The 12,488-nt window shown below is 46.6% G+C and overlaps 1 protein-coding gene across 1 annotated transcript in view; it reads right to left on the reverse strand.

Annotated features, from left to right (window-relative positions):
• Positions 1–12,488, reverse strand: part of AK9 (adenylate kinase 9) — a 162,697-nt gene that overhangs the window by 28,233 nt on the left and 121,976 nt on the right. The window contains 1 exon segment of the mRNA XM_073627060.1: positions 782–847. Coding sequence (XP_073483161.1) covers positions 782–847 — 66 coding nt within the window.

The following is a 12,488-nucleotide window of genomic DNA, read 5'->3' on the forward strand; positions in this document are numbered from 1 at the left end:
AACCAGTGAGAGCTGTAGGGGACCCAGAAGACCGCTATTCTCAGGTGTTTCAAGTTCCAGTGGGCTTCTGGGGACCATTGCTTAAAAAAGAAAGTGGAGTTCAGTGGTGAGTTAAATATTCCTTCCTCGCTTTATGGGTACGTTCTTGCTTTATATTTTCTTACATAACAGGGTCCCTTTAAACGGCTAATATATTGCATGGTATTGAATGTATGTGTCAGGGGTCAGGTTCGGAGACCAGTAGCTCTAGCAGTAGAGAGTCTCCCACTGACCAGCTGGATAAGTACAGAAGCAGGCCGCTCTGGCGAATGACACGGGCTCACCCAAGGTTCAGAGTCTAAGCACTAACCGGTGTGGAAGTGAAAAGGCATGGCTAAAACTGGAAGTTCATGGGAGGAGCAGAGGGTTCAAGAGAAACAAGGTTCAAGACAAGATTGTTCAAGAAATTGCCCAGGCTGCTTTCCAACATCCCAGGTGGCTCAACAAGAAGAGACACTGCCAGACACAGCAGAGGCTGCAGGTTCAGACCCGCAACCTAACAGCGTATCACTCTAGCATAAATTGTCCAATTATGAAACTGATATGAAAGTTTAAAATGTTCTTTGTAACCTTCTGTTAAAAAAAAAAAAAAAAAATGTTCTTTGTAAAGTGTTGCGTAATATGTTTGTATTATACAGAGATACAATAAAATGGAATCTTCGTTATTTGTAAGATAAAGCAACCTGTTAAGTGGAATAGACCAGTTTTCACACAGAGGTAACTAAAATGGAACTTCTCTCACCTCTTTTTCTGAATTTATCATTTGTTCAGCTAAAAGTTCAGCTCTTCTCTTGGCAATCTGTTCATCCTGCCATAAATCATTTACAACAGATTTGTTCATCAATGTGCAATTATTAGGATCTTCTCAAATACAAATAAGAAAGGGCCAAAAAATCATTATTAAATCCTAAATATGTAGACTTCTACATCCTAAATATATACTGAGATAGCAATAAAGCAGATGTTTCTAAAAATTATGCTTTACTTGAAAAAATGAATAATTATAAACCCTTTACCACATTTCCCCTCTACTGAGTAAATTAATCTACATAATATGATTCACTGACAAAGCATCAAATACTGATGATTTCTCTTGACTTTCACTGGCATTTCTAAAATTGAGAAATCGTAACATGAGATTTTTTAATAATTTGACTAGATAAACCTAACAAAAACCCCATTCAGTTCCCAACACTACAGGTGCATCTCAAAAAATTTGAATATCATCAAAAAGTTTATTTATTTCAGTAATTCAATTCAAAAAGTGAAACTCATATATTATATAGATTCATTACACACAAGTAGGGATGAGCCGAACACCCCCCTGTTCGGTTCGCACCAGAACATGCGAACAGGAAAAAAGTTCGTTCGAACATGCGAACACCGTTAAAGTCTATGGGACACGAACATGAATAATCAAAAGTGCTAATTTTAAAGGCTTATATGAAAGTTATTGTCATAAAAAGTGTTTGGGGACCCGGGTCCTGCCCCAGGGGACATGGATCAATGCAAAAAAAAGTTTTAAAAACGGCCGTTTTTTCAGGAGCAGTGATTTTAATAATGCTTAAAGTCAAACAATAAAAGTGTAATATCCCTTTAAATTTCGTACCTGGGGGGTGTCTATAGTATGCCTGTAAAGGGGCGCATGTTTCCCGTGTTTAGAACAGTCTGACAGCAAAATGACATTTTGAAGGAAAAAACTCATTTAAAACTACTCGCGGCTATTGCATTGCCGACAATACACATAGAAGTTCATTGATAAAAACGGCATGGGAATTCACCAAAGGGGAACCCCGAACCAAAATTAAAAAAAAAAAAATGACGTGGGAGTCCTCCTAAATTCCATACCAGGCCCTTCAGGTCTGGTATGGATATTAAGGGGAACCCCAGCCAAAATTAAAAAAAAAAAATGACGTGGGGTTCCCCCTAAATTCCATACCAGACCCTTCAGGTCTGGTATGGATTTTAAGGGGAACCCCGCGCCAAAAAAAAAAAAAAAACGGCGTGGGGTCCCCCCAAAAATCCATATCAGACCCTTATCCGAGCACGCAACCTGGCAGGCCGCAGGAAAAGAGGGGGGGACGAGAGTGCGGCCCCCCCTCCCTCCTGAACCATACCAGGCCACATGCCCTCAACATTGGGAGGGTGCTTTGGGGTAGCCCCCCAAAACACCTTGTCCCCATGTTGATGAGGACAAGGGCCTCATCCCCACAACCCTGGCCGGTGGTTGTGGGGGTCTGCGGGCGGGGGGCTTATCGGAATCTGGAAGCCCCCTTTAACAAGGTGACCCCCAGATCCCGGCCCCCCCCCTGTGTGAAATGGTAAGGGGGTACATAAGTACCCCTACCATTTCACGAAGAAAGTGTCAAAAATGTTAAAAATGACAAGAGACAGTTTTTGACAATTCCTTTATTTAAATGCTTCTTCTTTCTTCTATCTTCCTTCATCTTCTGGTTCTTCTGGTTCTTCTGGCTCTTCTGGTTCTTCCTCCGGCGTTCTCGTCCAGCATCTCCTCCGCGGCGTCTTCTGTCTTCTTCTCCTCGGGCCGCTCCGCACCCATGGCATGGGGGGGAGGCTCCCGCTCTTCTCTTCTTCTTTTCTTCTCTTCTTCTCTTCTTCATTTTCTTCTCCGGGCCGCTCCGCAATCCATGCTGGCATGGAGGGAGGCTCCCGCTGTGTGACGGCGCTCCTCGTCTGACAGTTCTTAAATAACGGGGGGGGCGGGGCCACCCGGTGACCCCGCCCCCCTCTGACGCACGGTGACTTGACGGGACTTCCCTGTGGCATTCCCCGTGACGTCACAGGGAAGTCCCGTCAAGTCACCGTGCGTCAGAGGGGGGCGGGGTCACCGGGTGGCCCCGCCCCCCCCCCCCCGTTATTTAAGAACTGTCAGACGAGGAGCGCCGTCACACAGCGGGAGCCTCCCTCCATGCCAGCATGGATTGCGGAGCGGCCCGGAGAAGAAAAGAAGAAAAGAAGAAGAGAAGAAGAGAAGAAAAGAAGAAGAGAAGAGCGGGAGCCTCCCCCCCATGCCATGGGTGCGGAGCGGCCCGAGGAGAAGAAGATAGAAGACGCCGCGGAGGAGATGCTGGATGAGAACGCCGGAGGAAGAACCAGAAGAGCCAGAAGAACCAGAAGAACCAGAAGATGAAGGAAGATAGAAGAAAGAAGAAGCATTTAAATAAAGGAATTGTCAAAAACTGTCTCTTGTCATTTTTAACATTTTTGACACTTTTTTCGTGAAATGGTAGGGGTACTTATGTACCCCCTTACCATTTCACACAGGGGGGGGGCCGGGATCTGGGGGTCACCTTGTTAAAGGGGGCTTCCAGATTCCGATAAGCCCTCCGCCCGCAGACCCCCACAACCACCGGCCAGGGTTGTGGGGATGAGGCCCTTGTCCTCATCAACATGGGGACAAGGTGTTTTGGGGGGCTACCCCAAAGCACCCTCCCAATGTTGAGGGCATGTGGCCTGGTACGGTTCAGGAGGGAGGGGGGGGCCGCACTCTCGTCCCCCCCTCTTTTCCTGCGGCCTGCCAGGTTGCGTGCTCGGATAAGGGTCTGGTATGGATTTTTGGGGGGACCCCACGCCATTTTTTTTTTTTTTTTGGCGCGGGGTTCCCCTTAAAATCCATACCAGACCTGAAGGGTCTGGTATGGAATTTAGGGGGAACCCCACGTCATTTTTTTTTTTAAATTTTGGCCGGGGTTCCCCTTAATATCCATACCAGACCTGAAGGGCCTGGTATGGAATTTAGGGGGACTCCCACGTCATTTTTTTTTTTAATTTTGGTTCGGGGTTCCCCTTTGGGGAATTCCCATGCCGTTTTTATCAATGAACTTCTATGTGTATTGTCGGCAATGCAATAGCCGCGAGTAGTTTTAAATGAGTTTTTTCCTTCAAAATGTCATTTTGCTGTCAGACTGTTCTAAACACAGGAAACATGCGCCCCTTTACAGGCACACTATAGACACCCCCCAGGTACGAAATTTAAAGGGATATTACACTTTTATTGATTGACTTTAAGCATTATTAAAATCACTGCTCCTGAAAAAACGGCCGTTTTTAAAACTTTTTTTTGCATTGATCCATGTCCCCTGGGGCAGGACCCAGGTCCCCAAACACTTTTTATGACAATAACTTGCATATTAGCCTTTAAAATTAGCACTTTTGATTTCTCCCATAGACTTTTAAAGGGTGTTCCGCGGCATTCGAATTTGCCGCGAACACCCCAAATTGTTCGCTGTTCGGTGAACTTGCGAACAGCCAATGTTCGAGTCGAACATGAGTTCGACTCGAACTCGAAGCTCATCCCTACACACAAGGTGATATATTTCAAGCATTTCTTTCTTTTAATTTTGAGGATTATGGCTTACAGCTAGTGAAACCCCAAAATTCAGTATCTCAGAAAATTAGAATATTACATAAGACCAATTAAAAAAAAGGATTTGTAATACAGAAATGTTGGCTTAATGAAAAGTATGTCCATGTACAGTATAGTATGCACCCAATACTTGGTCGGGGCTCCTTTTACATGAATTACTACATCAATGCGGCGTGGCATGGTGGTGATCAGGTACTGCTGAGTGTTATGGAAGCCTAGGTTGCTTTGATAGCAGCTTTCAGCTTGTCTGCATTGTTGGATCTGGGGTTTCTCATCTTCCTCTTGACAATACCTCACAGATTCCCCATGGGGTTTAGGCCAGGCAGGTTTGCTTGCCAATCAAGCACAGTGATACCATGATCATTAAACCAGGTATTTGGTACTTTTGGCAGTGTAGGCAGGTGCCAAGTCCTGCTGGAAAATGAAATCAGCATCTCCATAAAGCTGGTCAGCAGCAGGAAGCATTAGGTGCTCTGGAATTCCCTGGTAGAGAACTGCGCTGACTTTGGACTTGATAAAACACAGTGGACCAACACCAGCAGATGACATGGCTCCCCAAATCATCACTGACTGTGGAAACTTCACACTGGACCTCATGCAACTTGGATTCTGTGCCTCTCCACTCTTCCTCCAGACTCTGGGACCTTGATTTTCAATGAAAGGCAAAATTTACTTTCATCCAAAAAGAGGACTTTGGACCACTGAGCAAAAGTCCAGTCTTTTTTCTCCTTAGCCCAGGTAAGACGCTTCTGACATTGTTTCTGGTTCAGCAGTGGTTTGACACAAGCAGGGGTGCAACTAGAAATAGCAGGGCCCCATAGCAAAATGTTGTATGGGGCCCCCCTGCAAACAGCCCCCCACACAGCTGCCCTAGTGTCAATGCAGTGTGACCTGTGCCACATACAGCGTGACCTGTGCCCAATGCAGCGTGACCTGTGCCCAATACAGCGTGACCTGTGCCCAATACAGCGTGACCTGTGCCCCATACAGCGTGACCTGTGCCCAATACAGCCTGGTCTGCCTGTGCCCCATACAGCCCCACCTATGCAGAGGAAGAGGCAAGCCACCCGGATCAGCAGAGAGCGGGATTGCCCGCTGTAATAGCTTTCATTTGAATTTCCTGTCTTCCCGGGGCTCATCGTCACATAGCCCCACCTCATGGCCCAACGCCTTTGATGACGTCACATGTCCCACATTGGATCGCCGTTCTGTCTATCAAAGGCACCGGGCCAAAAGGTGGAGCTATGTGACGTGAGCCCCGGAACACTGGAAGTTCTTACATCGGGCAATTCAGCTCTCTGCTGATGCGGACAGCTCGCCTCTTACTTTCCTCTATCTTCCCCTGGCTGGGAGACTGTGCCGGCAGTGCTCTTATCCTCACTGGGCCCCACTCGGCTGTGGGCCCCATAGCGCCCGCATGGGTCGCTATGGTGGTAGTTACGCCCCTGACCTCTATGACACAGCCCCGCGGGCAGGCGAAACGAGTTGGGGAGGGCATGGCCTGGATGGAGTCTGGTCTGAGGCTGCTCTGACCATCGCTACCTATAGATTTTGTTGGATGTGCGGCAACTAAAATGATCCTTCTTCTTGTTTGCATTCACTGAGCTGAGACAAGCCCAGTGGCGTCACTAGGTTTGGTGTCACCTGGTGCGTAAAATCATGGTTTCACTCCTCCTCATCAGACCAGCTCAGGGTTGGCGGTTCAGCTACTGTACATATATATATTATAGCTGTGTCCAGCAGCACCCCCGTTATCAGACCAGCTCAGTTACTATGTGTATATTATATCTAAAATAGATATGTCCAGCTGCACCCCCATCCCCCCCCCCCCCCCCCCCATTTAGAAGATAAGCTCAGGTTGGGCAGCTCAGCTACTAAATTTCTATTTCTTTTTAGAAATGGTGGCGATCAGCGACTTATAGCGGTATAAGTTGCTGATTGCCGCCCTTACTAAAAAGAAAAATCAATAAATCAATCAATAAAAATTGCATAAATATATCCTATAGTTTGTAGACATTATAACTTTTGCGCAAACCAATCATTACACATTTATTGGGAATTGTATTACCAAAAATATGTAGCAGAATACATATTGGCCTAAACTGATGAGGAAATTAGATTTTTTACATTTTTTTTTTATTGGATGTGTTTTATAGCAGAAAGTAAAAAAATAGTGTTTTTTTGTTTTGTTTATAGCGCAAAAAATAAAAAAACGCAGAGGTGATCAAGTACCACCAAAAGAAAATTCTATTTGTGGGAAAAAAGGACATCAATTTTGTTTGGGTACCGCGTCGCACGACCGCGCAATTGTCAGTTGCAATTAGCAGTGCTGTATCACAAAAAATGGCCTGGTTATGAAGGGGGGGGGGGGGTAAAACCTTCCGGAGCTGAAGAGGTTAATGTAGTTCCGGCTCTGTATCTCGGCTGCGCCATTTTTAAACTGGAAGGCTGCAATAACAATGCTGCAAGACACTGGAGCAAGGCTGCAATGACAAGGCTACACTGACAAGGCTGTAATGATACTGACAAGGCTGCAATGACAATGACAAGGCTGCAATGACACTGACAAGGCTGCAATGACAAGGCTACACTGACAAGGCTGCAATGACACTGACAAGGCTGCAATAAGGCTACAATGACAAGGCTGCAATGACACTGACAAGGCTGCAATGACACTGTCAAGGCTGCAATTACAAGGCTGCAATGACACTGACAAGGCTGCAATGACACTGACAAGGCTACACTGACAAGGCTGTAATGACACTGACAAGGCTGCAATGACAAGGCTACACTGCCAAGGCTACACTGACAAGGCTGCAATGACAAGGCTACACTGACAAGGCTGCAATGACACTGACAAGGCTACACTGACAAGGTTACACTGACAAGGCTGTAATGACACTGACAAGGCTACACTGACAAGGCTGCAATGACACTGACAAGGCTACACTGACAAGGCTACACTGACAAGGCTGCACTGACAAGGTTACACTGACAAGGCTGCAATGACAAACCTACACTGACAAGGCTGCAATGACACTGACAAGGCTACACTGACAAGGCTGCAATGACACTGACAAGGCTGCAATGACAAGGCTACACTGACAAGGCTGCAATGACACTGATAAGGCTGCAGATGGACACTGACAAGGCTACACTGACAAGGCTGCAATGACAAGGCTGCAATGACACTGACAAGGCTGCAATGACAAGGCTGCAATGACACTGACAAGGCTACACTGACAAGGTTACACTGACAAGGCTGCAATGACACTGACAAGGCTGCAGATGGACACTGATAAGGCTGCATTGATGGGCATTTAAATGTAGGTTTTTTTCCTTAAAATTCCCTCCTAAACTTGGGGTGCGTGTTATATGCCGATAAATACGGTATATCAGTAACTTAGGGCGTGTTCGCGCCACAAAAACGCACTACAGATCTGTTCCGGGTGCGTTTCTGCACGCGTGTTCTTAATGCGTTTTTGCAAAAAGCAAAGATTTTTCCTCTTGTGGGACTTTAAAAGGCAGGAGTCTTCAAGCAGTAATTAATTCAAAAATATAAATTTATTACAAAAAGTTAAAACATGACAATAATAAAAGAGATGGATGCAGGTAGAGTTGGATGTTAGCAAACAAGATGTGTATATAGATCTGATACAACAATACTAAAAAGGCACCACACACAGCTGTCCAAGCAATGGGCTGGGACAGAAAGTCCGACGCATTTCAAGGTTGTAAGTAGTTAGACCTCTTCTTCAGGGGATAATGGTGAAATATGTATTTATATGAAAGTATTTTACAAAAATTACAGAGTAAGCGGACATAACTGTTACATAGCAATTTTATGGTCGTATACATTAAACATGCAAAAAACCTAGTTTAGCACATTTGAAAGATTCTAATAATCACTTTTGAGCCAACATCAAGGTAGCATCCAGCTTCAGGAAAAATGGGAATGAACAGTTTGCCGCCAGTGATCGAATCCACAGGCCAGAGCTTCACATCAGGGGACACACAGGACCAACACCAGGACTGAACACAAAGGGCGTCCCAGGGCCCATCCTAGGGTCACAGACGCCTGGGTGCAGAAATATTTCTGGCGCCCCCACAAAAGGGGAGTGGTCATCTTACCAACCCCTCCCCTTTACAACTGTTTCTATGGCAACGACTCAAACACAGAGATGCTCCCCTTAGAAGTCTTCGTTACCTTGGGATCCTCTCATGATCTCTTAACAGTAAAGAAAATACAGAAAGAGGAGTACACTAATGAGACCTGGAGGGGAGTCTCTCTGATGCACACACAGAGGGCTGTCTGTTAGAAAGAGCCCCTAGACGTAATACGGTCAAAGACTGCAGACATGGTAGAAGAGATGGTCAGAGACTGCAGACATAATACAGGAGATGGTCAGAGACTGCAAGCATGAGAGATGGTCAGAGACTGCAGACATAATACAGGAGATGGTCAGAGACTGCAGACATGATACAAGGAAGAGATGGTAAGAGACTACAGACATGATACAAGAGATGGTCAGAGATTGCAGACATGATACAGGAGATGGTCAGAGACTGCAGACATAATACAGGAGATGGTCAGAGACTGCAGACATGATACAAGAGACGGTCAGAGACTGCAGACATAATATAGGAGAAGGTCAGAGACTGTAGACATGAAACAAGAGACAGTCAGAGACTGTAGACATGATACAGGAGATGGTCAGAGACTGCAGACATAATACAGGAGATGGTCAGAGACTGCAGACATGATACAAGAGACGGTCAGAGACTGCAGACATAATATAGGAGAAGGTCAGAGACTGTAGACATGATACAAGAGACAGTCAGAGACTGTAGAAATGATACAGGAGATGGTCAGAGACTGCAGACATAATACAGGAGATGGTCAGAGAATGCAGACATGATACAAGAGACGGTCAGAGACTGCAATAATGGTACAGGAGATGGTCAGAGACTGCAGACATGGTACAGGAGATGGTCAGAGACTGCAGACATGATACAAGAGATGGTCAGAGACTGCAATCATAGTACAGGAGATGGTCAGAGACTGCAGACATAATACAGGAGATGGTCAGAGACTGCAGACATGGTACAGGAGATGGTCAGAGACTGCAGATATAATAGAGGAGATGGTCAGAGACTGCAGTTCCTATGGACGTTAGTAGATAATGGCCGATCGGCCCTCTCACCTGACCCAGCGATACAGCAATGGTTCCTCTGATCAGGAGTCAGCTCACTCTGAATTGCCCGTGGCGACTCCGCTGGGTAGCACCTAGATCTGTATTCCTGCAATGACCCCATTCCTTTCCCGGCCAGGGATGGTGCTAGGCTGTGTGGCTTTCCCTCTTGTGGCGCAGGGCAGCGGGGTTCTCTCTCTGATGGTGTTCTCCCAGCACTGCCCTCTCCCTCTGGGGTTCTGGGTGTACTTTCCTGGGTGTAGACCCCTCCCAGGACAAACCACCCCCCCTGACAGGAGGAGTTAGGGGGGGACGGGCTGCCGCTTGAGCCACGAAAACTACAGCGGCATCTGTGACCTGCGGAGGGAGGCGCCTCTGGACACAGAGAGGAGGAGGAGGAGGAGGGAGGGGAGCACTCTGGCACTTCAGCGCCCCCACCTCTCTGGCGCCCGGGTGCACTGCATCCCGTGCACCCTGTCTGGGATCGGCCCTGGGGCGTCCTACCACTGAGGAATATCACCATGGGTTCAAAAGGCCCCTTGCCCCTTGGTCATCTGAGAAAATGGTAATAAAAACTAGTAAATAAATAATTAAATTTATCCCGTAAGGTGTGATATGATGGGCACAAATGGCTGCATTTTAGGGGCACAAGTGGCTGCGTACAACGGGCACAAGTGTCTGCATATGGTGGGCACAGTTGCAGCGTTTGATGGGCACAGTTGCAGCATTTGATGGGCATAGTGGCAGATGGGCACAGTTGCAGCGTTTGATGGGCACAGTTGCAGCATTTGATGGGCACAGTGGGAGATGGGCACATTTGCAGCGTTTGATGACAGAACAATGTATACAGACAGTGCTATGCACGGAGGGCCCGCCCCGACTCCAAGCTTCGCTTTATCTCCCCCTCCCACCAACTCTCCGCCTCTGACCGCCCACTTGAGTCCATAAATTTTCTCGACCATAAACATAAACTTTGCGCATGCGCGATTCGGGGCGTGTTAGAGGGGTGGGGTGGGCGGGGCTGGTGCTGATGTTTTAACCATCTCTCCGCCTCCGCCCGCCCGCTCGTGACCATAATATTTCTGGACTGCGAATATCTCCAGCGCATGCGCGATTAAGGCCAGTGAAGTCGCGCTTGCGCGCTAATGCCCCGCCGTCAGCTGTGTGAGTGACGGAGAAATTTTTACAACCCCGGCTTCTGTGTGTTTTCCGTTCCACGCCTCGCTGAGCCCGCTCCTGCCCTGGAACACATGTGGCCCGTGATTGGCTGGAGAGGTGAGCGCGGGAAAAAAAAGAGCTTTTTGTGCGATGGACGCCTGCGAGGTGGAGTTCCTGGCGGAGAAGGAGATGGTGACCGTCATCCCCAACTTCAGCCTGGACAAGGTCTACCTCATCGTGGTGAGCTTCACCGGATGGGATAGGATGGGATGGGACGGGGCAGGACAGGCACTACAGACAGTGTTGGTGCTATAGAAAGCAAAACTATTATAATAGAAGCCCCCCATAGACCTGCATGTCCTCACTTCGTACAACGCTATGGACTGTGCAGGTGCTATAGGGGGCGTGCCTAATCATTAGAAAGAACACGACTGCCCAATTACTGCGTGACCCCCCCCTTTGTACAGCGCTGTGGTCTATGCAGGTGCTATAGAGGTCAGTAATAACCAGAAGCAATGATATTCTAATGATCTCATCACCTCTGTAGGGTCTCGCTTTGTACTACGCTATGGAGAGTGTCGGCGCTATAGAAGGCGGCAGGGAGCGATGATATACTGGGAGCTCACCTAGACCTCTATGTCCTCTAATTGTACAACGCTATGGTGTATGTTGGTGCCATGGGAGCCAGCGGTAACCAGGAGCAATGATATTATAATGGGGGACCTGTAGTTCCTCACTTTGAACAGTGCTATGGACTATGTGTGTGCTATAGATGCCTGTAACATCTATACAGAATGGTCTGTGCCTGTTCTACCCCTCCCCCCCACATATCCCTTTCATGCCTAAAGGCTATTTCTGACACTTGTTGCTTACAAGTTAAAATCTGTATTTTTTTGCTAGAAAATTAATCAGAAACCCCCCCCAAAAAAAATATTATATATACATATATATATATATATATATATATATATATATATATATAGCAGTGACCCTAGAGAATATAATAGCGATCATTGCATTATTTTATGTCACATGGTATTTGCGCAGCGGTCTTTCAAATGCACTTTTTTTTGGGGGGGGGGGGGACTTTCATGAAAACAAAACAGTAAAGTTAGCCCAATTTTTTTCTTTTTGTAAAATGTGAAAGATGGATGTTACGCCGAGTAAATAGATACCTAACATGTCACGCTTTTGAAATTGCGCACACTCGTGGAATGGCGACAAACTACGGTACTTAAAAAATCTCCATAGGCGACGCTTTAAAAACATTTAACGGTTACCAGGTTAGAGGTACAGAGAAGGTCTGGTGCTAGAATTATTGTTCTAACTATCGCGGCGATACCTCAGGTGTGGTTTGAACACTGTTTACATATGCAGGCGCGACTTACGCATGCGTTTTCTTTGCTGTCTAAGCACGCGGGGGCACTTTAAAAAAACTTTTTTTTTTACTTTTTTCTTTTTTGTTCCTTTTTTTTCTTTTTTTACATTGTCACTTTAAAAAAAAAATTCTGATCGATTTTATTGCTGTTACAAGGAAAGTAAGCATCCCTTGTGACAGTAATAGGCAGTGACAAGTACTCTTTTTATGGAGGGATCGGTGGTCTAAAAGACCCCAAATCCCTCCTATACACTTTAACCACTTGCCAACCGCTTCACGCCGATGTATGTCAGCAGAATGGCACGGGCAGGCAGAATCACGTGCCCGAGGCGGT

The sequence above is a fragment of the Aquarana catesbeiana genome, linkage group LG04 (assembly GCF_042186555.1).
Source record: "Aquarana catesbeiana isolate 2022-GZ linkage group LG04, ASM4218655v1, whole genome shotgun sequence".
In the NCBI taxonomy this organism is placed as follows: domain Eukaryota; kingdom Metazoa; phylum Chordata; class Amphibia; order Anura; family Ranidae; genus Aquarana; species Aquarana catesbeiana.